The 26888-nt window shown below is 43.2% G+C and overlaps 1 protein-coding gene across 13 annotated transcripts in view; it reads left to right on the forward strand.

The window, feature by feature from the left end:
• PLEKHA5 (pleckstrin homology domain containing A5) overlaps positions 1 to 26888 on the forward strand; it is a 1790419-nt gene that overhangs the window by 263956 nt on the left and 1499575 nt on the right. Inside the window, exon 4 of one of the 13 annotated variants that reach the window (XM_069628414.1) lies at positions 7229 to 7534. The exons of the other annotated variants lie outside the window; for them this stretch is intronic. Coding sequence (XP_069484515.1) covers positions 7229 to 7304 — 76 coding nt within the window. The 3' untranslated portion in view covers positions 7305 to 7534. Of the gene's footprint in view, positions 1 to 7228; positions 7535 to 26888 lie in introns of those variants that run through there. 13 annotated transcript variants of the gene reach the window in all.

The raw sequence follows: 26888 nt of genomic DNA on the forward strand, positions 1-26888 counted from the left end.
GCAGGGGAGAGGGAGAGAGAAAGCAGAAGCCAAGAGGAAGGTTTTGAGGTGCTTCCTGAACCGGAGATGGTTCTCCTCAAGTATGTAGAGGGGAAGGGGCTGCACAGAAAGGAGATGTCTGCCTGGTGGGGGATGCACCCAGCAGTTGGGAGGCACAGCACTGGCCTGAAAGAACGCCGAAGAGATCAGCCAATTGAAGTGTTGCAGAGAAAGGTTTTCTGGAATAGGGACTTGTGCAATAGCAAGTAAAAGTTTGAGGATTGAAAGGCAATGACCGCGAGGATGCCCGCTGAAGGCCCACGAGAAGCTCTGTATCGGCATACTTGTTATTCCGGCCCCTCCCCAGTGGCATTTCTCTTGCTTGGGTTAAACTAAAAAGTCTGTTGCATCGCTCGGTTTATCCAGAAAGACTTCCTGCATGGTATAGGCTTTTGAACCACACGGGTTGCCACTTAAAACCCGTCCCGATTGATCTTTTTCTCCACCTCGGCCGCCACCTCCTAAACATTAGCTACTTTTCTCTGCTCTGGATTTCGTTTGTTTGCCCAAGGTTTCATTGGAGTGGCAGCGCGCCATACAAAGAAACTGCAGAAGGAAGGAGCACAAAGTAAACAGCCTTTCCCTGCGCCCAACCATGTCTCGGGTGTTCTTTCAGTCGTGATGAGTAAGCGAATACGCGGCCCCTGCGAGCGGCCGGAAAAACGTGTTTGTGAAGCTTTAGGGCTTGCGCCGTGCTCTGCTCGTCATCCATGCACACATGTGCTAGCAAGTCACTTGATATTACACCTAGGCCATTAGTCGCTTGGGCGTCGTCTGCCGGGATCTGGCAGTAAGCAGCACGGCATAGGCTTCCGAGGCGGGCATTAACAAAGCATTCCCGCCTCCATGGCCAGCTAAAGCAGCTCAAGTTCAGTAGCCGAAAGCGGTGCTACTCATATGATCTGAGGCCTGAGTGCACTCCTGGGCGGTGCAAGTTGGCCACTCGGCCTAGCCCCACTTCTCGCACTGAAAGTAGACTCCACAGATGAACGGACCTGCGATCCCTTATCAAAAACAAGCGCGGTGGTCGCACAAGAGCAGATCTTATCAAATGTTGGCACGGAAATGCAAGTTATTTTTCTTTAATCCACTCCACACTCTTCGAGGGAGGATTTCTTCAGATGCATTAGCGTTGCCTGTTTTTTCCTGGATTTTATTGAAGCCGAACTTTTACGTGTAGCTGTACTTTGTACAGTGATTTAATATATTTCTATGCTGTTTATAAAGGAATGTTGTGCTACAAAAAAGTGTTTTTCGAGACGTCACACAGTGACTTGAGGTGTCCCATTTCTAGGTGCTTCGAAACAGCGACGCATTGAATTTGTGAATGACACAAATAACCAGTTGATGGGAGTGGAGGTGATGGGAAGGATGCAATGGGGAAGGTATAGACTGGATAATACTCCGTGTTTCCATGCTGGTAGCAGAGTTAAGCTGCTTAACTCACTTTATAGAAATCAAATGAGCTGAATTAAACCTGCAGAATACTGTCTGGATTCTTGCAAGTACTACTAATGCCACTGATTTGGGCTTGAAAGCTATCGTTATTAAGTTGGGTCAAGCTCTCACTGTAAGCACAACTGAGCAGCTTGTCTGGGAATTGAAGACTGACGTAAAGTACATATCACACAAAGGATACCAAGTAAAGGATTGTCCCCACAAATAAGTACAGCAAATATATACTGTGACAAATCCCTGGGTATTGTTCCTTCTTCCATGGGGGATGTCCCTTTCCATGAGTCCAGGGAGGTGAGGCCGCTACCTACCTGATAATCTCGGGGTGGTATCTGCTGGTGGATCTCATGGCAGTGGAAAACCCTTCATGGAATGGGTTAATGTTAATGTTAAAGGATATTTGTACCGCGCACTATCACCACCGGAGTGGTCCCTGGCGCTCTGGCAGCTCTGAAAAACAGAGAAAGGGGAGAGGGTTAGTTGGTGGGAATAAGCTGGAAAAGTGCAAGAGAGCAGTGATGTGCTGTTGGCAGCCTCAGCCCGGTGGGTCCGTTGACTGGGCTTGGGTTGTTTTACGGTCGGTAGTCGTCATGTGCTGTTGTGCAAGTCTGTGTGGTTTGGTTTGTTGTTGCAATGTAGTGAAGTTTGTGCAGATTGCTGTATTTAGGCTTGTGGTTGTGTTTGTTAGAGTTTGAGAGGTGAATGCGGACGGCTGAAGTTGTTAGTGCATTATTTAGTTGCCATTGCTGTCCTTGCAATTGTGTCAAGGTGCAGTGCCCGCTATCATTCACTATTCCATCCAAGTGTGGCACGTGTCATCCCTCACAGTTTCATTCAAGTGTAGCACATGCTGACATTCATAACCCTCTCTAGAAGTGACAGAAGCTAGAATTAAGGATGACGTCGAAGAGTGGCACATGATAACATTCACATTTCTATCTAAATGCGACGCAGGTTAAAGTTAAGGATGACATCTAAGTGTGGCATATGCTAACATTGTTACAGCTGTCTAAAAGTGATGCAGGCTAATCTTGATCATTCTCTGTAGGTGTGGCTAGTATGTTAGTGTGTGTTGGAATGCAACATTTACAGTACAACCAAGAGTGGCTTTGGATTGGTGGTCACAAATCTCTCCAAGTATGCATGGTATAAGTCTATGGCAGTCTACATTGTGGAAGGTAAGGTAGAGTAGCAAGGGCTTTCTGGAGTAGAGTAATGACTCTACAACCCACCCATGCCACACGTAAAGTTTTGTTTGCTTCCTTAACGGACACCCAGTGTCACATCTCGGAGCCGCCAGTGCAGGAGCTGCTCTTTTCTTTGGGGCCCTTAGCCGCAGGGATGCCAGGCAGAGGGCTGCCTTGGTTGGTTCAGTTAACACCAGTCAGCCAATCATGGGTCCGGGAGGTGGGCAGAGGGAAAGGGAAGAGGGAAGCCGGGGAAACAAGGAAGCAAGGGAGTCTGGGGCCGCAAGGGGGCATGAGCATGGCCACAAGGTGGCAAGAATGGGGCAGGGGGGCCCTGCAGCTCACCTGGGGTCGCCGTGCTGGTAATGGCGTTCTCCCAGGTGAAGCTGCAGGCCCTCACGCAGTACACGGCCTGAGAGGCCAATCACGGGAGGAGGGCGGTCCGGGGGGCGGACAGAGGGAGGGGAAGAGGGAAGCCAGGAAACGAGGAAGCGAGGGGGTCTGAGGCGGCAAGGGGGCATGAGCATGGCCACAAGGTGGCAAGAGAGGGGCAGAGGGGCCCTGCAGCACACCTGGGGTCGCTGTGCTGGTAATTGGTGACATTGGTCCTGGGAGAAAGCAGTATTCATTCACCTCTTTGGTGTCCCCACCTTCCTTAACCCCCACACAAGTCCCTCTGATGCTCCACACCACTATTGATTATGGTTTAGCACAGGGCATCCTTAATACTGCGATGAGAAAGAGGGGAAACCCTCCCAAGCCTGTTGCAAAATATCACTGGCTAGGAAGATGAAGTAAGGAGGCCAAAGCCCATTGCGGCACCAACACACGCGGTGCAGCTGTCCAAAGGCCAGCCTGATGGTAAAAAGGGAAGAGTGACTCATTCCCAGGCCGAGAAGCCAGCCCGGGAGGAATGGGGAAAGCAACTCTGGTCCCGTAACAAGGAGCCCGAAGTCTGGAGACTGGTACACAAACAGTCCCAGGTACCCGAGTGGTCCTAACGAGGTAGACCTGACCTGTGGCAGAGACATGGGAATCCGACCAGTGAAAACCTACCAGCAACATAGAAACAGGCAGCCGAAGACGAGCGATGCTGAAGCTGCAAAGCCGCAAGAAAGAGAATGCAGAGTGCAGCGGGAACAAAGAAGTTTCGTTCCACCTCCAGAAGAGACTGGAGACCACACCAAGACTTCCCAAAGGTAGGGAAAGGGCCGGATCAGTCTGGGGGCATTGAGGGAGCTGAGAAATCTCATTAAAGCATCCTAAAGAATACAAGGAGATGAAAAAGGAAGCATTTGAACAGATTCAAACTTTATAAACCTAATAACATTCCGAGGAGCACAAGGGGGTGTGAAAGAGAATATACAGTATAATACGAACTGTGTGATGCAGATAAATACACCAGAGTGGTACAAGGAAATAACAGAAGAGGTATACAGCCCTATACAAACATTGAGAGTGCACTTAAGTGGAGCAGTACCTGACAGGGGAGTGTACCAGGTCTGTCCTAGTGGATACCAGGTAACAAAGGGACAAGGATCCCGCCAAGGCAAACAAAGAGGCTCTGGGACCCAGATGAAAACAGGCAAAGCCCATCAATGGAAAGTCAAAGGTCAAGGACTCATCACAATACAGGAAGAATTATAATGAGTGGGTTGGAGCCCAAAAATACAAATATCATTGGAAGTGAAAGTTGTGGAAATCCAGTCTGGCGGGTTAATAGACCAGACTTGGTATACCATTGGAAAAGTCTAACGTGAGGTCTGGCAGGCTTGTGAACCAGACCTGACAGAGACTGAGCATGATCATTTTGAGCTGCAGGCTAGGGAAGAGCTGCACTGCCAGAGGTCCAGGTGGGACCTCTGTGGTAGAAAACATAGAGAAAACACACATAGAAGTGGTAGGACAAGGACAGGAGGCACTGTCCCGCCATAAGGGATTTCCAGCATCACACCTACTTATGAAGAACTCTATGAGTAGATAAATGTCTGTTGCTTCAACCTTTTAAATTAATATCAGCACTGTCTCAGACGTATGTACTTTTTGAAATGGGCTGGACGAAGCTGATTTTTTTTTTTTTCAATTCTCCATCTTTTTGCAGAACCAGGGCTTTTTCTATCTCATTTTTTTATTTTATCAACCCTTGAGTGGCATTATTTCTCAGTCCTGTATAACTAGTTTCAGCATATGGCTGTCAAATTATGTTTTTCATAGTATTAAAGAGAACCAGTTCATTTGACTGCCCTGGGGGTGGAGAGACTACCACCCAGTCTAACAACCCATCCTGAAATAGTACAGACAACCATTCAATCCAGGTCCTTTTGCAGCACATCAGTTTAATGATGCCAGCAAAACCACCACTTCTGGGAAAAGAAACTGACTTGTAGTTTTGTTTTTTTAATCGTAAAATAGTCAATTTAAATGCATGTGGTCCCTACTTCACAACAGGGGGGTCACTAAATTAGAATTAAATCTGGGTTTTCATGAAATCTCCCAAGTCTTCAGAATACCACCAGCATATTTATGCTCTTGATAATGAAAATAGTCCATAGAGTACTGAAATAGCATTGTTTAAGCAAAACCTAGATCCATCTGTCCAGTCAAAAATTATCATAAGCGAATGGATATGCTAAGCAACAGGTCTTATGTTTGTATCAACTTAATGACAAACAATGTATCAGAATTCAATTTGTATAATGTAATGAGTTTTCAAAATGCAAGCCGTTCTGAGAATTTCCTCAAGTTGATTTTGTAAATGTTCGTTTGAAGAGCTGAATAATTCAAATCCTAGGTCAGTCTTCTGCTGTAGAAAAGTCATTAATTGTTCATCTAACAGATTTTATGGGGTTTAACTTGAGAAAAGAACCTTTCTTGATTAATGATTTTTCCATTCAGTATAACAAATATAGAGTGGTTTTGGAACACCTTGACTCTTTCATTGTTTTCCCAATAGTTTCTAAGATAAAGGTTGATGTGTCATCTGCTTCCTAAAGTATAATGATTTGACAGCATGTCGGAATCTGCCAATATAAGAATACACTTAGATTTTAATGATTTTGCTGGTTTCCATTTCCAAACTTCAATACAGTATGTTTTCTATTTTCCACCACAAATGCAGACCAAATAGACTTCGGTAAAAAAACAACACTGATCATCCATCTTCCACATTGAACAAAGGAACAAGATTTTATTGTCACCTTTATGATATATTTAATTTATAACGCGCCTGTACACAAGTGTTTCTAGGCAATACAAGGGATGGGAGACAGAGGAAGGACAAAACAATCTTACTAGACCTTGTCATTCAGATCGTGCAAGTGCAGTAACGCAGAGCGTTGGGTGGGGGAGAAGGGGGGGGGGAGAAGTGCAGCCAGGGCAGAGCAGCTCTGGAAAAGTGCAAGGAGGCAGGGGACTGTAGGGTTGCAGTTACAGCCCTGAAGTGTGCGGTAGACCCGGAGGCAGTGTAGGGGCGACTGGTCAAGGAGGAGCATGGTACTCTGTGACACTGAGGGTGCCAGGTCCCCAGACAGCACACCAGACGGGTAGGTCAGAGGAAAACAAAGGGTCTTGAACTTGATCCTTGCAGCCACCGGGTGGCAGTGGAGAGATTTCAGCACTGGAGAGAATACGGTCCCTGGGCTTGAGGCTAAGGACAAGTCTCGCAGTCTTGTTCGGGATTAGTTGCAGAGGGGATGAAGAGTAGAGGAAACCACATTACCCTTTTTATCGGTCTCAAACTTAAAAAGTAACATAGACATTTCCCTGTAACATTTAAATCGCGAATAATAGATTCTGATGTTGCTAAAATTTCGAATAAATAAATCTCATGAATGATTTCAAATGGTACATGCACAATAATGTTATAATACTTTGTGAATTTCTGTTTGTACTCTGATCAACATAAATGTGTTTTTATTTCAGTCGTAGAAATACGCAGGGATTCAACTGCTACTGTCTTTGATTTGCCTGCTCACATATGGAATGTGTGCACATGGTCATTTTTTTATTTAATAGAAACCCTGCAGTCGTCTTTAACTAAGATCAAAATAGCCCCATGTTTATCAGCTGTTGTAATAAGTATGTGTTCGTTGTTACCTAAATTACTTATAGCCAACCTGTTGTATTTTTGATTTTCCATTGATTTAATGTCTTTATCAATGAGTTATTTAATTCTAGCATGTTACTGTTCGATCTAGATGGTAACTTCTTTCAACCTATTTTCTCTCAGAAAAAGCCTAGAACTAATTTGTAAAATGAAACGAGAATTTGTCCCCATGAAACCCAATCCTTTACTTGGTTCCTGTTCTTCCTTTGTTGGTTGGCCACTTATAATTGTGTTTGCCCCCTGATTGGTCAACATTTTGCTCTTGTCTTCCCTGACCGAAAAAAATAGCCTTTCCCCCTTTGTCTTCCATTGCATCTCTTGTCTTCCTCTCCCTCAATTGTTCTAGCATCTTGATTGTAGGAAAGTATTGTTCTCACCATCTGAACGATCACTAGTGCGGACAAAGTTTAATCTAAATCAAACCCTTTTGTACTCCTCATAGATTCCTGTTTTTCTGCTTTGAAAATCCTGTGGGACATAACACTATTGTGTATATGGAAATGCTGCCTCACTTCTGAAATTGACGATATCTTTTCTAAATTGTCTAAGCTGCTAAATTAGTTATTCAAATCTTTTGTTAAAATTTTTAATAGTCTGGTCTTTCTCCTATCTCACTATTTAGCTCTTATTTTTGCCTTCAATTTCTTCGTATTTGTCTTTGCTTTGTCAAATTTTAAAATGAACAAATCTCTTCCGCATTTGTTGCCTGTATGGTTTCAATTTTTTCATTAAAGACTTTTGTTGGCCCAAAACCAATCTCAGTTCATTATGTACTATTCCTTCTGCAGGAAGCTTTTTATTCCTTAAACATCCCAACATAAGAGCCCCATGTAGATACCAGTCTTTGTCTGAGTAATGTATTCATCCCAGTCTGTAATATTAGTTGTAAGAGTTTGTGTCTCATGCCGGCAATATGGAAACTGTATTTAAAAGTGTATCTTTATATTGATCAGCATATGGCGTATGATGGGCACCTTTGTTGTGTCATTTATGCTTGTTTATTTTGCTAATAGACTAGCAAATTGGACGTGAGTAGCATCCTGTTTGAACAACCTGGACTATCTGTCCTTAAACAGCTGGTTATTATATATGTGCTATACAAAAAAAGGTCATCCATGTTTTTTGATTTCAAGGGAATCCCATCTGTATTAAAATATACATGAACATCAAAAGTAGCATTCTACCTTAGATAGCCATCCATACCATTAATCCAAACAAAAACACGTGAAATGTGCATCAATGGGAAGCTAATTATGAGGAGGCGAGACATTCATTCTTATGTATGTTCTATAAGGTGTGTGCAGTAGATTTGAATAAAGGTGGTTTTGTATAATTTTTTGATTGAAGCAAAAACAAAAAATAAATGTATGATGATATCTGTGCACTGAGTCCTAACTGTTTGGGGCAACGATATGCATTACTATCCAAGGTAGGGCCCCAGTTTGGTGTTAAAGGAAAGGAAACCAGCCACCATTCCTAGGGCGTCAGACTAAACCACACAGGAGTTTCAAACATCGAAGTTGCAACAGCTAAGGGCCTTGCACACTATGGATAATGCAGTGGTCTGGGGATGAGTGAGGGGGGGTAAGGAAACCGGCCCTTGCATCCTCCAAGAGAGAGACTGGTAAATCAAGGTCCGATAGAAGACTTTGGGGAGCCCAAACACACTATTGACTGCTGAGCAAGAGGCCCCTGGTTCATGTGTGTAGCGTTAGGTGTTCGGGTAGGTTTGCTTGTTTACTTGTTGTTCAGTAAAGATGCCCGGATCATGTATTCAGGGTTCCCCACAACCAATTACCTCTGTTCAACCCTCAAAGAAGGCAGCGCCAGCCCGAAGACACAGCAGGCTGTGATAACATTTCGAGGGGCCCAGCAAGGGTCTATAGGCAATAATGTAGGGGACTCTCCATGAGGCTAACTAGGCCCAACACCAAGAGCAACAGCAGAGCGTTGAGGCTTGATGACTCCCCTTCTTGCTTCTAACTGTCGCCCAATCTCACATCTACCTTTTCTCTCTAAATTACTCGAACACTTAGCCTATTCTCAACTCTCGATCTTTGTCTCTAACCTCTCTCTCCTTCCCCCTCTCTCAATCTGGCTTCCACCCCAAACACTCCAATGAGTCCGCTCTTACCTATGTCCTTAACTCCCTCCTTACCACTCGCTACTCTAAGCAATCCTCCTTGACCTCTCTGCTGCTTTTGATACTGTCGATCACCCCTTCTCAGTACTCTTTCCTCCTTTGGTTTCAAAGGCTCGGTCCTTAACTGGCTCTCCTCTTACCTCTCCCACTGCTCTTTCGCTGTTTCTTGGGGCGGTCGAACCTCCACCACCTTCCCTTTGGACTACGGCGTTCCCCAAGGCTCTGTCCTCTGACTCTTCTTATTCTCTCTTTATACTTCACTCCTCGCCCCTATTATCTCCTCCTTCGGGATTTCTCACCTTTCTATGCTGATGACACGCAGCTGTTCCCCTCCTTTCCTTCCTTCCTTCACCCTGGCTTACATCTAAATCTGTTTTCCTGTCTTACCGCCATTAAAAACTGGATGTCATCTCATTATCTCTCTTAACACTGACAAGACTGAGGTCTTATTCTTTCCATCTAACACACTTCCTCTTCCCTCTGCCCCTCCATCTATTCATTTTCCCCTTTCTAATCTTCCTATTTCCACCCATGCCCGTATTCTAGGCATTTACTTTGACTCTTCCCTCTCCTTTACTCATCATATTTCCCTTCCTTCTCGCGGACTTCGCTACCACCTCTTTAATATCCGTGAAGTCCGATCTTCTCTCACCTTCCATGCTACCAAGCTTTTAATCTCCTCCTTCATTTTTTCTCGCCTTTTCTACTGTTCTCTCTTTTTCGGTCTCCCCGCTTCCCATCTTGCCCCCCTTAAATCCCTCTGCCGCTCTGCCATCCGTACCCTCTGTCTTCTCTCTCCCCCATGATTCCATCTCAAACTCACTTTCTTACCTAGGATGGCTTCCTTTCCACTCCCAACTTAAATTTCACTTCCTTTGTCTTGTCTTTAAATCTCTTCATGACCTTGCCCCTCCTTACCTCTCCTCTCATTCTGCATCCCCTCTCGCTCCCTTTGTTCTGCAGATCTCTTCTTACTTTGTGTCCCCCCACCTCCTTGTGCCTGTTCTTGTTTCCGCTCCTTTCAGCGCCTTGCCCCCCATTTGAACGCACTACATTTCACTATCTGTTCCATCCCCACCTATTCCTCCTTCCGCTCCTCCTTGAAATCACTCCTTCATTCCCCTCCCTGTCACCTTTCCCCTTTTTCTCTCTCCTTGTAGTACCCTCTTCCCTGTTCTCTTATCTTTCCCTGTCTCTCCTAAGATCTCATTTCTTCCTACTACTCACTTTACTCCCTACTCTCTCTCCCTCTTCTCCTTCCTCTCCCTCTCCTTTCTTCTTCCTTTTCATATGCAAATTGTTTTACATGCTGTTTTTCTAGTTTGATTCATGTATACTGTTATTGCTTCTACTGTTCCATGTTTGATGTTTTCTTGTTGTTAAACTGTAAAGCGCTTTGGATTAAAGCGCTATATAAACAAAATACAAATACAAAAGTGTGTCTCACAGCAAGAGGAGGAGCCACAACATGGCATCAAAACCACCCCAAATGTATACAGTGCTGGGCTTGGGAGACCCCGCAGTCCACCCAAAAATGTCTTGTAGCGTTAACATTTTGGATGGCTGCCAGACTGCATTTTTCACATCATCCAGCAAATTGAATTTCGATTAGGGTGTCTGGGACTCGCTATCCCATGCAAATCCAGATCCTATTTATCCAGCCTCCGTGTTGTGGGATCTGCTTTGAGCCTGGGAAAGGGGATGGCCATATATGATTAACTCACTACTAAACAGGAGGAAGATCACAACGAAGCCAGTGGTTCACTTGAGGCTTAAAACTACCAGTTTGGTATTTTGGCTACTGGAAAGTCACACATGGGAACCTTGTGGTAAACAAAGATGCACAGTAATGAACCCTTAAAAGTGATAAGACTGTCACCAGCCTCGCCTTTGTCTGGTTGGTAAACCCACTCGGGCTAAAGAAATGTGGGGACAGGGTCCCCCTGTACTGCTAACACTGGGGGCTTAATAGTACTGCCCAAAATGTAGGACGGGGACACGTTCTTCTTCACTGTTAGCCTATGGACTGGTCACTGCTCCCCCAAATGAAATGAATTACATTGGTAAGTAAGGATGCAAAAGAGCTTCTTGTAACCAAAAATAATGTATAACAGACAACTGAGGCTAAAAGGCAGCAAAATAACAAAGGTTCCTAGGAAACATGATGAACTGTGAGGTCCCTTAAACTGGAAGCAGTCAAGGCTTCTCAATGCCCATCATTTTTTTTAAAGACAAAAGATGTTCCTTTGCACCCTTGCCAGTACATTTCTTTGAGATGCAGTACGCTATTCTCATCTGTATTGGCACCCGTTTTCTACCCCACCCCTCCCCAAGCCCCCCTTTGTGTGCCCCGGTTTACGTGGGTGGTTGTCCACGCTTATGTCTTCTAAACCAAAATGCATACGCCGACAGGTAACGTTACTCGTGATGAAGAGCATTTAGTCCTGCTTAAACGGTGCTTTTCAAAATTCCCAATCAATACCTTCGTTGGTAGGTGGTCTGTAACTGCCTGGTTTTTATATATTCACGTGTTTAACTTTTGAAACGGCTCTGTCTCGTAGTTTCAGCTCTGTGATTTATTACATTACATACCCCTCGTATGTCCCTGCCATATAGTGATGTCACATAACTCAATGTCTCTACATGCCTCATGCTGGAACAGTTTTTCAATTATGCTGATCGGCTAGGACTGGATCCTATAGGCAGTTTTTTAAGGGTCCCCTATTACTGACAATCCTTTTTTTATTTGTTATTGCCACTTATGTTTTTAATTCCCTAAGAGGAACTGTTTGGCTTCAAGGACTGTCGACTATGTGGGAGACAGTTTAGTTGCTGATTCTCACGGCCCACGTCCACTGCTTGGTGCAGTGCCATTCATTGACTGTGTAAAGTATGTGCTCAGTTTGCAGTTTGTGAACTAATCAGCAATTTCCAGTGCATGATAGTTTTGGGGGCAGTAACACCAAAAGCTGGGTATGGAATTGCACAGATGATGAAAATGACTCGCATGTCGTGATATTTGCCCCCTTTCAAGCCTCATTCTGTTAGCACCATCATCCTTAACTGGACTAAAACTATTGTGGTACCCAGCTGAGGGGGTGGGAGCGTGGAACCTCTCAGCCAATGAGCCTTGGAATGGGGGCAATAATACCACGTGGCAATTCTGGCGCCCCGATCCTCCTTGGGCTGGAGCCTGCCATCGTCCCCTGCCGGGGTTCGAGTTCAGTGCTCTCATCCTCCCCTATCCCATCCAAAGATTCCGTCCCCACCCCCACATGCCTGCTTTTTTGATTCTTTTCAGGAGTGCTGGGAACACTTCTGTCCCCAGCCCGCATCTGCTCCTGGTCTGCAACATGCTGCCGTAGAAAGGAAGAAGGGACTACATATAATCCCTTCTATCCTTTCCATGGTGCCCATTTTTTTTTGTTTACTTTTTTTCCTATTTTTTTTTTATGTCAGTCTTGGAAGGGGAGAAGGGACTTTGTTTTCCCTTCCCAGGCAGTCCTTTAAAAAAATAATTTGGCTGCGAAACGCTGGTGCGTCTCGCAACTGACAAAAGTAGCTTTTAGTAACCCGCTCCAACGGGCCGGGGCACTAATAGCAACAAGCCCCTCGCAAGGGGGGGCATTACTGCCTCAGATAATGCCCCAGGCCTTCCTTACAATGGGCCCTGGGGCATTACCTGAGGCGGAAATGCCCCCGTCTCGGGGCTTATTGCTATTCCAAACAAAGGAATCCTAAATAAGGGGATGAAGGGCGAGGAAAGCTTGGCAAGGACAGCGTCTGCGAATCCCAGCCCTCATGTTTACTCGACTTGCTACAGCATAATTAATTCTCCTGCAACTGGGTAGCCGAGGTGTTCTAAGGTTAGGTAGCTGGGAAATGACCTGTGCGTTCACAGGACCAGTGCTGCGAAATGTGATAATCGCTCCATGTATCACTTCTGCGTGTTGTAAAATCATGGTTTAAGGATGTAACTTGTAATCAGGTTATGTGATCAAGACCATTAAGGGATATTCACATTTGTGAAAAGTCTCAGTAAGAAACTCTTACCATCTTATTTTAAAACATGCATGTGACTATCACCTTAAAAATAATCCCCAACAGCCAGTCATGCGTTTGCTGCTGCCATTGTATATCACTCACCAAAATGTAGTTCAGATGTATGACACCGCTTTAGTCACTTGACTTCGGTGCTAGTATCCATCATCTCTGGTCTTTAAACGGCATTAGTCCCAGTGGCAGAGTTTTTTATTTTGGGGGTGAGGGGATTTCGGGAGGGGGCTATGGGGTAGGTCAAGGGCAGCTTTCTAGGGTGGCACCAACATATTCAGCATTATTCATGGTCATTTACTGCTGGTGGATATTTTCAGTTGGAACTTTGATAAAATTAGATTTTTAATCTGAGTGAAGAACTATTTGAAGAGATGTATGGTTGCAGAAATATGCAATATGCAATTTGGAAATATTTTGACTAGTCTACAAAATAGTAGGATTGGGCATATAATTTATTGCAATGCTCCTTATTAAAAAAAAAATGCTCAACTTGGAAAAGTAGGAAGCAAAACATTTCCACTTTAAACTCTTAAATGGAGCCATTTTAACTTGCTTACCTACTCGAGGGCCACCTAAGATCTTTGGTAGAACTGATGCTGCCGTACGTTTGGCTTTATGTGAGATAGTGCCTATAAGATATTTTGCTGCTGGCATTCAAGATAGCAAGAATGTTAGTTCTTGTGGGACTCCCAGCATCTCTATCCGGCGAAAACTGCTGTCCTCTTGAGATTGAAAGCTTGAACTGCACTGTGCTCAGTGCATCAATAGTACTCTGCGGGCATGAAAGGATGAGGCTTAAATGCCTTTTCTCCTAGTATTGATATGCTGGGCTGGCGCGAGCAGGTTCTGATCACTTTATCCCGGCGGTGGTTATTATTTCCAGTGCTCTCCGATTTGATTGGATGCATTGATAATTTCTAGTACAGACTGGGGTGGCGCAGATTCCAGATCTTCTCCTTGCCTTTGTTCTCGGTTGCAATCTCTCGCGCAGCTGCTTGCTCTAATGGCCTTATCGTCGCCTGAGGAGCGCAGCAGACGCACAGACCAAGGCGCTCCAAAGTCACAATTTGATACAGGCTGTGGATGAAGTACAGTTGTTTACAAGCTAAAATATATTCTCTTCCCTGGTGCCTGCCAAGGGAAAACGGATTAGTGTGTAGGAGCACTTGACAAATGCACTTGAAGGCCGACCTGGCAGGTTTTGTGGGACTACAGCTAGAGTGCCTCCTAGATTTAGAGTTTACAGGTAAATACATACTTTTGTAATTTTCTAATGTTTGTATTGGACTTTGAGAAATAGATTTTACATTTTACCAGTGAAAGTATTTGTTAAAAAAACAGTGTTTCCAATAATGCAGGGACACTAACCAGTACACATTAATGTATTCTCACCACATAATTGGCTCTACCATCTTCAGGTATCCCAAGCTTGATTTCTCTGACTGCCCAGCTGACAGTACTGCATTTTACAGAAAGCATGCAATTGAATTGCTATTTAGTAATTTTCTTTTGAAACTGCACCGTAGTGATCCAACATCACGGAGGCTTGTCCGGTTAGTGGCGTATTGTGTCCAACACTCGTAGGGGTGGTGGGGTATTTAGACCTTGCTCTACAAGAGAATTGAAAGGGGCAGCAGAGTAGGGGGCAGGGGGCAATGGCAGAGAAAGTTTAAAAGCACGATTTGAACCGGTAAAAAAGAAATGAGCAGGGAGGGATGGTGTATGTGATAATTTGCGCGCCTTTACAGTCTGTGCCCAATGATCAAAGCATAGCACTTACAAAGAAACTACAAATACTTCTCCTGCTAATGGGCATATACCTGCACAAGGGCGTTCTAGTACTTGGGTGGAAGTACTGAAACGAATCCTGAGTATTTACGTGGTGGGTGAAACCTGTGCTCCAGCAAATGCTTGTTTGTACATTATATGCTAACACAACTTGACAGACCAGAGCGAGAAAAGGCTGCGATTGCCCAGCAGAGTGTTCGAAGTGACAGATCCCAGAATGGACTTTGTGCAAAGCAAATGAGGTGGATATCTGAGAAATCGTGTGGGCATCGTCAGAGCGACATACCGGCATGGCAACAAATTAAAGTATAGGTACAGTGGGAGGCAATAGTGTACTATTCTGAAAATGTGTAATATGTTGTCTGAGATTGCAATTGCTGTACACGTCACGGTTTCTGTACAATCCAAGCAACATTATCTATTCCATTCGGGAGACATTAGTCCAGTTCTGGTTTCAAATCCGCTTTCTGTGAATTGAGTCCTGAATTTCCCTATTATAAACCCAGGACTACAATTCCCAGAAAGCAAAGATAAAACCAGTTCTAGACTAGGGTCTCCCGGAAGGAATGGACAATGTTGATTTGTACGCTGTACCGGGGCTTGCGTTTGTTACATGACTGTCACAGCATAGGTTTATGACATGGTGGTTCTTTATCACTTTACGCTACAGTAAGGCTAGCACACGAGGGTGAGGAGCAGGGAGGGAATCTTTGAGTCTGCAGGCTAATATAAGCACAAATGGTCTGCAATGGAGGATCCCTCAGCCAGGAATAATCTGTTTTAGTAGGGATATAATGGGTGATGTAAGGTGGTCTTCAGTGTGCAGAAACGCTGCTGCGACTACAGCTTAATGCTCCTGACCAAGCAGGCTTTGGATCCTGGTGGCAAATCTATGGGATTCCGAGGACATTATGGAGACTGTAACTCTCTTTGGTGGTTGCTGGGCTTCTCTGGGATTAATATGCATACATACTTATCAGTCCTTGCAGTTTCATAGCTACCTGAACAGGCAAAAGTAGGGTGAACAGTCTGTTTATTTGACAACCTGACCTTTTTAGTGTGATAAACCACACCAACAAAATTAATGTTGGGGGAGGGAGAAAAAGAAAAATGGGGTGCATTAGGGTGGGCTGAAAATCTGCATCAAACTTAATTCGCCACTGTTAGAAAATGTGGCTCCATTCTTAAACCCATGTGTACATTCGTAGACTATTTCCTAAAGCCTATGAGTCAACTAACCACAACATATCTCACAGATACGTCAGCCATTGGTATCTTTGAGGGAATGCCCTTTGAGTCCAATAGGGAATTACTCGTAACAATGGACAGACAATCCCTCTATACTAGCATCCCGCAAGAGGATGCTATTGAATGCATTAGACAATGTCTGACCCATCACAGCACCCAAGAAAGGGTCTCTTGAGAATGTATCATTACCCTCATTTGCCTTACAAAAAAACTTTTTTGTATTTGACAACCAAATCTCTTTGCAGGTACGTTGTATAGCGATGGGAGCAGCATTTGCTCAGTCTTACCAACAATCCCTATCACAGTAACGTCAAACTGTGGAAACGTTATATTGATAACCTCATCTTCATCTGGCAAGGGGCCATGTGTGGGCTGAGACAATTCTTCCAGTCGGGTAATGAGTGTAATTGTAACGTTCAGTTTACTATTTAACATAGCACTCAACAGATTAACTTTCTTGATCTTCTAATTAAGAACGACAATGGCTATCTGGTTTGCTCACTATTCAGAAAGCAGTGATCGAAACACAATCCTTTATATCAATAGTTTTCATCCTCGTAGCCTGAAAGACATCTCCCTTATGGTCATTATTTAAGACCAAGACAGAATTGTACTTAATTGGCTGTTTTCTATGCTAATACATACATTCAAAGTCTCAAACATCCTAATTGGGGCTTTCATTTGTACAAGTCTGTATTGACCAGTTGACCACATCTTTCGAACCCTACTTGCCATGCCATGTACAGACATTGCGATGTCAACACTGCTTCGCATGGTGACGTCCTCGCGCACAAGCATGCTGTGATAGTTACCTGAGATTTTTCACTAATAGTTTCCTTACCGGCACTGATGTAGCAGTTGGGAACCTTACAAGCATTCACTGCTCCAGTAAGTTTTGGGGGAAATGGTTCCTGTGTTGGGCTGGGCTCCACTCGCTTTTACTACCCTGGTTGGCCTTTAACCTTAAGTTTTTTTTTTTGTTGTTGTTGTACAGAGCACTTGCAGGAGAACTGGTCCCTGTAATGCAGCACTGCTTTCACTTTGACATTTAACTGTCTCCTATGCAGCTACGCTACCCTTGTTTATACCATGCCACTCTCTGGTTACTTTTAACTATATATATATATATATATATATATATATATATATATATATATACATATATATATATATATGATCGCTCCCATGCTCAGTTGAGATTTATTTTGCTTACTTTTTAATAGGCAATCATCAAATGTTTTTGTTGTCTTCTGATTAGTTATCCATTTTCATACGTTCATTTTTCATTTGCCCAATTCCACACAGGGTCAGAAGAATTTAATTATCCCGATGAAGGTGTTCAATTAAGTGTAACACAAACATAACTTGCATGTCGACCCAGTATGTTAAGAATCTATATGTATGGACACTACATCTACAATACACTAGACGTCTATGTAGTGCTTTAATTCAAACAGGAACTGTTGAATTAGCCCATTAATGTATTTTTATTGTTCTCCTTCTGCAATTCGTGGAAAGTTACATCACTTGTAACTCAAATATAGATTCTAAGTTCTCTTTCCAGATTTGTGTGAAGGTGTACTAGCCTAATGCAAATTAGTTTTGTACTGTCATGTGATTTCTCAATATTGTTAGTTTTCATTGCTTCCTGTGTTCTGAATATATAGCTAAATTAACACTCTTGCACTATTGAGTAAAGAAATCGGATAGTAAGTATTAGAACTAATTCATTTTGATATTGACCATCATTCAACATAAAATTAGATTGCTATTGATTGCCTCAAGTATTACATTCTTTTTTTGTTTTTCTACGATTTATTGAAATGTTATGAAAGTGATTCAATTGAGGAAGAAATGTGTGTGCCAGGTCAGAAAATATGCAAATTCCTGTGATCGATGTTGGTATAGTAATATCACTGGAATGTAAATGCTCTTTGTGGCGCAGAGATTTCAAAGTACGCTGGTTATAGGCTAGAAGTAGGACAGTCTTAAGGCCCAAAGTAGGCAAAATGGGGTTGAAACACAAATTAATTTGCACGGAAATGTACTCTATGGCAAGCGATATTGTGATATAGGCAGCTGCTGCATTTGGAAACCCTTTAAAAACACCAGAGGGCTCGAAACACATTAATTTCCTAAAACACTCGGCACTTTGTCAGCAGCAGATATGCGAGTTTGAGCAGTAGGATAGGCGTGGTAGTCCTTCAAAACTCCTTAAAAAAATCCAGATGAGAAAACTTGTGGAAACAAGTTTTGTATCAAAACGGTCTCCTAGACTAGGTCCTTTTTCAAGCAGCAGGAGAAAGTATTTCAGTTCTTTCAAAAGATTTCCAAATATATTTTGCCTGCAAGGTGTTTGTATTGTCGGCCAGGGAAAACATGCAGAATTTTCTTTGGTAAAGGCAGAAAGCAGACCCAGGTTTACGTTGCTTTAGTAATGACGGCAAACCCAGAATTGCATTCCGAAAATCGCTAGTCTATTATTGCCTTGGCTTCCAGTTGAAAATAACATATGTTTTAAATAATGCTTTAATTAGCATCTTAGGAGCGGTGGCTGCAGTCTTTCCTTCTTGTTGGCGTATCACTTAGCAAAGACCATCTAGAAAGCATTTTATATTACCCAGTTCATATAAATTACAAAACCTTTTCCCAAACCACCCGTTTTTTTGACTATTGTAGAGCTTCCTATCAATGAAAATGTAATATTAGATTCGAATTCTGACAGATTAACAAACTCAGTACCAAGTGCTTTCTTGTGATGGTGCATCACTTGAAAGTCTTTTGTTTACTAACCTCTGCAGTCACAAGCTTCCCACCGGATGGGTTTCACATAGACCTTCCTCTTGCATGCGGATTCCTGATTAGATATTCAGGGTTAATGCCTGGACAGTAGCAACATGTTGACCGTGAAATAAATGACCTCCCAACTTGCTTCAGGATAATAGACTAGGCAGTAGCCAAACACTTCAAGCTTACAGACCAGTCCTAAACAGACATGTGGGTATTTCCGGATGGAATCTATGGAATGGTATGTCGGATATGTTTCCAAGAGCAGACTGTTCTACTTCAGAGTGAGTAGAGAGTGTCTAGATTTCTTGTTTGGAATCTTCGAATCAGTACCGTCTGACAGAGTTACACCACCACCTGATCCCTGCATAGCTGAACCGTTCCCAAGACTGCTTTTTACCGAAATAGCAAAGGAGCTGTCTTTTGAAGATGTTTTTATGTAAAAAACACTTTTTACCCGAGCAATCACTGAGAACCAAAGCTTGTTTGCCCGAGGATAGCTGAACCAACATTTTGTAGTGTTAAATGTATAATTTGTCCTATACTGTTCTTTCTTTGTCCTTACTTTATTTGCTATTTTTGTTTCTTTTGATTCATAGAATCAGTTTGCAACCAGATTCGTGACCTGTCTGAATACTGTTTGCTTGTTAACCATCAGTCCTTTGGCCAATGTTATGGTTTTCAGAAACCTCTTCAGAAGTCTGAAGCTTTCGGTACACTGGTAGAGTCACCATACTCGACTGACCAGATGCAAGTGTGTCGAGCAGAGCTGTGTTCATGACCTTTGCCTTGCCCTCGAGTTTAGAATAGTGGATTAGATGTATGAGGCATGGCCTCGCTTGAAATGGGAAACCTGCTTGCCATTATGTCCCACGTTGTTGGAAAAGGCAGTCTGGTATTGAAATCCTTGATGTATTCATAGGAAAACTGGTGTGTGATCTGCATTGCTTCCTACAGCAAAAACACTGGTGGTAGCAGGTTGTAATGTCATGCTACAGTCCAACTTAACTCTTTTCTTTTTCAAAGCATGGTCCCTTCACCAATTTACTTTTCACCATATAAACTTGCGTTCTAAATCTTTCATTAAATATGTTAACCCCACAAAACACTTTGTTTAAAACGTATATACTTTGCTTAAAGAGTGCATGTTGAATGCATACAGCATAAAAACGCTCTTAAAACATTAAGTGACTTGAGGGAAAAGAGGGAAAGTTGAGAGCTGAAATGCTGGAGCAATATGCATTTACAGAACAAAAAAAAACTTAGGTTCAGGTTTGGGAGGGATGAACATGAGAATGGCAGAGCCAGGGCATCGCTCCACACAAAAGTACAAAATTAAATGGCAGAAGTGGAAGACGACTAATATGCACGATGTCAAAATGGGTTCAAGACGGGTAGGGAGATTAGAAAAATAAAGCATCAGCAAAGCTTACAAATATACATGAAGGCAAGCATTTTTGGTGCATAATAAAGGTGTGAGTTGCATTCAGTAGAAACTAAATGGATATCACTTTGAACTCTGCTGTTCAAATATCTAAAAAGGTTAGCTAGATGAAGCGGCACAGTATACCACCCGAATAAAGGCTGGAGTCGGTATGTTTGACTGCGCCTGCCCGGTCTGATTCACGGCCGATCGAGAATAAATGAAGGCCATTTGGAAGTTGCTGTAACTCAGAATCACGGTTGCATTGCATTCAGGTTCATAAGGGAAAGAATGGTCTGCAGTGCTATTACAGTTTCAAGAAGTTTAAGTGTCGCCTTTGTTCTTAAGCAGATTATAAAGCAGTGATAGCGAGATGTGCTGTAGAAGAGGGAGGAGACTCTGAAGAGGCCCTGTCCTCTGGGATGCTAGTGTCTATGCTTTTTGTGTTAAAATGCTTTTGATGCCTCCTCTTATTGTGACTTGCACAACATGTTTTTATTCACATGAGCCAGGGATCTTTGTGTGATCCGCATGTGAAGGTGTTCTGGTTAGTAGATTGTAACACACGGTATGGTTGAGTGTGTTGCTACGGTTTGTCCGTTAATAGCTCCACTAGTGTAATCAAAGCGGATGTATTCATAAGGCTTTACGTTTCTGGGTCTGTTTTTAAACTTTAAGTACTGACCCTTGATTCACTGGAAAGGCACCAAGATGGATGTACTTGAAGTGAAATTGGGGCAGCTGGCTGTAACTGAAACCGCTACCAGCCTCTCCAGTTAAAATGCCAAAGAACTAAACCAGGCATTGTGCTTGTTGTCAGGGTTTCATGGCATAGACATGGGCACTTGATTTGGCACCTGTCCCAGGGTTAACCTACTGGTTTGGGGGAATATATTTTCCCAAGCCACGTGAGCGCCTGGAGACTGCCCTTGAGTGGTTTTGGTGTGCGGTATGAAATAACATAACATAAAAGGGTACAGCTATCTCTGCAACCACACAACTGGCCCACCTCTCTCCTATCTTATTACCACCAAATAGAAGGTAATGTGCATGTATATCCACTTCCATTCTGCAATTGTCACCCCACATACACACTGAGTTGTGAAGTGTGTTGGCCAGCCATCTCTCACATCAAGATAACTATTAGTGAGCAACATCTCACAACTAGGTAGACTATACACTGTGCTAGCTAGTCCAGAAAGAAATTGCATATATGAGCCAGCGTCACAATTGGACAGAATTGTCAAGATTGGCTTGCATCACATCTAGACAGAATTATAATACTAGCTTGCGTCACATCTAGACAGAATTGTGAATGTCGGCTTGCACCACACCTAGACAGGATTGTAAAGATTAGCTTGCGTCATATATAGATACAATTGTGAAGATTAGCCTTACGTCATATCTAGACAGAACTATAATACTAGCTTGCGTCATATCTAGAGAGAATTGTGAAGATTAGCTTGTGTCATATCTAGACAGAACTATAATACTAGCTTGCGTCGCATCTAGACAGAATTGTGAATGTCGGCTTGCACCACACCTAGACAGGATTGTATAGATTAGCTTGCGTCATATCTAGATAAAATTGTGAAGATTAGCCTTACGTCATATCTAGACAGAACTGTAATACTAGCTTGAGTCGTATCTAGATAATATTGTGAAGATTAGCTTGCATCATATCTAGACAGAATTGTGAAGATTAGCCTCTGTCACATCTAAACAGAATTGTAATACTAGCTCGCGTCACATCTAAACAGAATTGTGTAGACTTGCATTGTGTCACATCTAGACGGGATTGTTAAGTTTAGCATGTGTCACTTCTAAACGGCGATGCCACTAACCAACCCACTAAACAATCTCCCCCCCTACATACACATCTCATACTCTAACTAAACACAACCATACCTCTAATGCACAACAAAAAGCACACTTCACCACACTTCAACAACCAAATATACTACACATAGCCTCACAAAACAGCACACAACAGCTCCCAACTGAAAAGCACACCTAAGCTCAGCGAACGGTGCAAACCGAACATCATCACACTCTGGCCTTTTCCCGCTCAATTCTACTAACCTTCCTACCCACTTCCCTTTTCAGATCGCCAGCGCACCTGGGGAACCCTGCGGCGGTGACTGTGCACGGTGCAAATACCTTTAACATTAACATACCCAAACCAGACTCCAGGTTTCATGTGAAAACTTGAGTATGTCCCAAGCCCCTAACACAACCGCCGTACCTAATGGTACTTGCTATTTGAGTCCCAATATTTTTACACCAGGTCATAGTGCTCTCTATTCTTTTACCCCCTTTTGTTGGCTTAATCGTTGGCACATCTTAGTATGCCCACACATATATGTTTGAACTAGAACTTCCTTTTTTCCTACCTACCCTGTGCCTCATCCATAATTCATGTTCACTTTGCAGCTGGTCCCCCCCCCCCCCCTTTGCCTTTAGGCTTCTCTATTGCCTTCTTTTCGCCTCCATAGACGTTGGTCTGATCCCTAGGCAGGAACACAATTTGTCAAACTGAGTATAAACCTCAGCCCGGGGAGAGGTCAGTGGAAAAGTGGTGTGGTGTAATAGACTATATTTAGAATTGCACATGTCACCGGATTGATTCGGGCCTCATCTTTTGTAGGTTACCAGGAGTTATTTCATGACTTCCTGTTTAATACAGAGATTGCTGAGCCAGTACCTCCGAGTAGCTCACGTTTTGCCCACATCATCCTCACAAACTCCTTTTCGAAATTTGATTGCCATTCATTTCCTTAGCAGAAGGATGATGGCAGAGGTCCCGACCCTTGATCATCTTGAGCTCCAACCTTCTACTGGAGTGAGATCTTTGGACATATTGTGAAGTTCCTCGAACTGTAGGGTTCAGAGAAACCATTTGCACCTGCTTGTGATTTGTATTACTCTGCAAGTGTCACTGCATTGTATTAGGTTTGCTGTTTTACTGTCTAGTATTACACTGCACGTTTTCATTCTTTTCATCTCCCCACTGCCTAAAGTCTAGTGTTTAATGAGCTTAGGGTGTCCAATGAGTCAGGCGCCAAGGGGTGAAATTTCTCCAAAAAGGTACCTGCAGTAAAATAAAACCCATTTCTCAAAATATTCTAGGATCGGAGTTTTATTAAATATGAAATTGTAACCCTCCTAGAATATTTGGGCAAAGTATTTAAGGGGTCCGGAAAACCTGTTGACTTTTTGCAGGCGATATAATGATGTGTCACACCCAGAGCAATGGAGAGCACGGATGCATGCACGAGTAGTGACAAGTGAAAAATCAGGTGTGGAGAAGAGAGGAAGCAGTGTCCACAGGCATCAGGGTCCAAAACGCCCCAAACACATAAGGGGAGCTCCTTGTTGCATCAAGTATGATTTCCTTTTCAAAGTAAAAAATGACACTGCCAGACATCACCCGTGAAAAGCTACACATGTCGCGACATCCGAGTAGGATTTCCACTAGTGATGTAATCGCCAAAAGGAAACATTGGCAGTGGAAGCGCACCTTCTGGTTAAATATACGACCACTTGAATTTACACACTAGATTAGTGTTTTTTAAGACCTGGCAGACAGCTTTTACAGTATGTTCATATGCTTTATTAAAAATGTAAATTGAATTACCTTTTTAAACCTCGCAGGCCTCATGCACCTTTTGTTGTGCTGAACTTTATTTCTGTAAATATATATTTCTTTACTTGATGCACTTTGTGGCCTTGCTAATTATTTTAAAAAATCCTGCTAGTCCTGCAGGGCGAGTTCCTTAGTTTACATACTCGGCCTAAGAAAAATGCACTTGTCCCAAGGTGACTGGTGACAAAATATTTACCAGTGCTTTTTGTAAAATGGTGCATATCGCCATAAGCACGCTTAATATTTGGTGCAATGCTGGCAAATATCCAAAGTGAACTTGCATTTGCCAGTTTCTGCAAAGTATGTTTGCAGTAAATGCAAAATAAGTTTGTAATATCCCCATACCCGCCAGCAAGGTCGAGGATCCTGGAAATGGTGCCCGCCCTTAATTAAAACTACTCGCCAATGCTAGTGGGCTAGTAGATTTTGCACGCCCTGACTTTTACATTCACTGAGGAGACAGGCTTGATTTTCTTTCATTATTGCAATACAGATACATGTTGCAGAAGAAGGGTCACAGCCTGGCATTTCCCTGCAGGTTCTTTCAAATAAGCATTTGCAAAAACATGTCTGACTTGTTTGTATATTGTTAACCTCCTTGTTTACTAATCAGGGTGCAAAGTTTGCACCTGCCACTAGCCAATGGATGATTGACTCTTGGGGAGAACTGGTGTGCTGTGGCTACGCGTAGACTTGCAGTGGTGTGTGACTTTTTATGGTTGGCTAGTAGTTTGAAATGTTTACCCCTGTACGGAGTATAGAGATGTGTGAACCAAGGTAGGGCAAGAGTAAAGGTGTGTGCAACACAGAAGGAATATGAATATTTCAATATTGGCTGGGCACAGAGTCATGAAAGCAGTGCATGTTGAAGGTAAAAGCAATTTCAGCTATAGAGCAAAGACAAAGCAACGGACTAGTATAATCTATGGTGCTGCAACCGACATGGAATTGGGCAGCCTACAGAGGCCGTGCCTCCTTTCTCGGATTCAGACGCTGTTTATTGTAGATTTTTACAATGACTGTAATATACTCTACTGCACATGCTCAAGATATAGACAACTTATATAACCTCTGCTGTGCATGGTTCCCCACTTTGATTTTCTCTGCCTTTGTATGTGTTCTCTTTAAAGCCTGCTGCACTCATCAAACATTTCTCCTCCCTACTTCAAAGCCTGCTTTATAAATCGCACATCCTCTGTAGGTAGGACACACCATGTAATGGTATAACAATATGAACTACATACGCAGATGGATACAGTGGACGACCCACAATTAGCCTCTTTTTATCAAAGTTTATAATAAAAAGGTCTCTCATGGTACAGTTCAAGCTTTCTGTTGCCATCTAAAACGAGATGTGGGCAGACAAAAATGTATTTGTAACACAAGCTTTGACTTGAAAAGTTATTCCTATGAAATTTCCATTCTAGGATAACATGGAAGATACAGTAGCGATTCAATGCCATGTGTATTTGTAACGTCCCTGCTACCCATTCTGCCGCAATTCTGTTTCGGGGTTCAGTTTCACATCCTACTGTGAAAAGCACATATTTACATTTCTTCCTGAGTTTTACGGGTGCACGGTTGCTACTAGCATCGTATTGTAGATGGTTTATGGGGATTGAATAATGCACAGTTCTTTGTGTTCTCACAGTGCTTGGATCTGGGCTGAGGGCGTTACAGTATTCGTGGTTTTAGTGCCCTGGTCATCACATGGGTAGCTGTACCATCTGTAGGTGGCAGGTCGCACAGATTATTTGAAACCCGGAAGAATGCAGTCTCTCCCCTGCCGTTGTTCACTCCTGGGATGTTGGAATACAGTTGTGAACTCACCGAGCTGTACTGTGGACTTGAATTGGGTGCAATAAGCGATTGCTCCTTGAGAAGGGCATCATTTCTTTGCAAGTGAACCCCCTAACTGAAAGGCAATGTAACCGTGCAGAGAGGGATGTTTTTGAGAAGCCTTTCCCTTCTAATATGACATACAGCTTCATGGTGCTCCAAATGATTAGGTTGTGCCCATTATATCGGTCACAAGAGGATATGTGCTCATTTTAACTGTACAATACAGAACGATGTGATCATGATTAATGTTCAGTGCAAGTAGTCTGCACTTTGGCCTGTGGGCAGCCTACTGCTGCACAGATGTCTTGTTATCAGTGGTGTTACATCCAGGATATGTGTTTGCCTGGTGGCGGAGATCCTGCATTTGCAGGTGACAGTGCTGTATGTTTCACGCCCTTACTGCCATGCATTCTAATCCTGGTACCAGCCGGGTCAGCTGCTTCCATGATCACACAAATGAAATATGTGCACAAATGATGTATTGCTATGTTCTTGTGTTGTCTAACCACACGTTATTTTATTTAAATGTGCATGGAGCCGCTCTATACATTTCAAAAGGTAGGAAAGGAAAGAAGTTATAAAATGTTCTCAAGCGGATAGGAAGATCAGCGTTGACAGAGATGGGGTGGTCTGGCTGGATTAGGTTCAGGGAAAGAGGAATCTTTTTGGGCATCACTTTGATTTATTTTATATAAAATATAGTATCATTCCATGATTTTCTTTCGCTGGAGTGGATTTGGGTGTCCTTTTCTGCACACAGTTTCTGGGTGACTTGTGCATTAGTTTGCTACCAGTCTGCCACCTTGAATGGGTGTAAACCATGTGCTGGCCCTATGCTATGAAAGGATGACTAAGCAACTGCCTTGTAGCACCAGGAGCGACTTGTGCAGCAGGTCGCAGGTTGGAGTACTGCTGCATGAAACTTGCTTTAAGCGTGGAGAGGCAGATTGTTGTGCGTATACCTTTAAGTTGGCGTAGGAGGGGCTCTGCCCTACACAGGGGATGGCCTTGTGCGTGTTTGAATTGCAGAATAGAGTCCATGGCCAGGATTCCCTTTGGTGTTAACTTTCCAAGTATTACATTAACCAGTTGACTTTTTTTATTATCCAGAGCATCGTTACCGCTTCAGCACACACACCTCTCGCTCTCCCGTCCCCTCCCCCCTCTCT

The sequence above is a fragment of the Ambystoma mexicanum genome, chromosome 12 (assembly GCF_040938575.1).
Source record: "Ambystoma mexicanum isolate Mex_15411 chromosome 12, UKY_AmexF1_1, whole genome shotgun sequence".
Classification (NCBI taxonomy): domain Eukaryota; kingdom Metazoa; phylum Chordata; class Amphibia; order Caudata; family Ambystomatidae; genus Ambystoma; species Ambystoma mexicanum.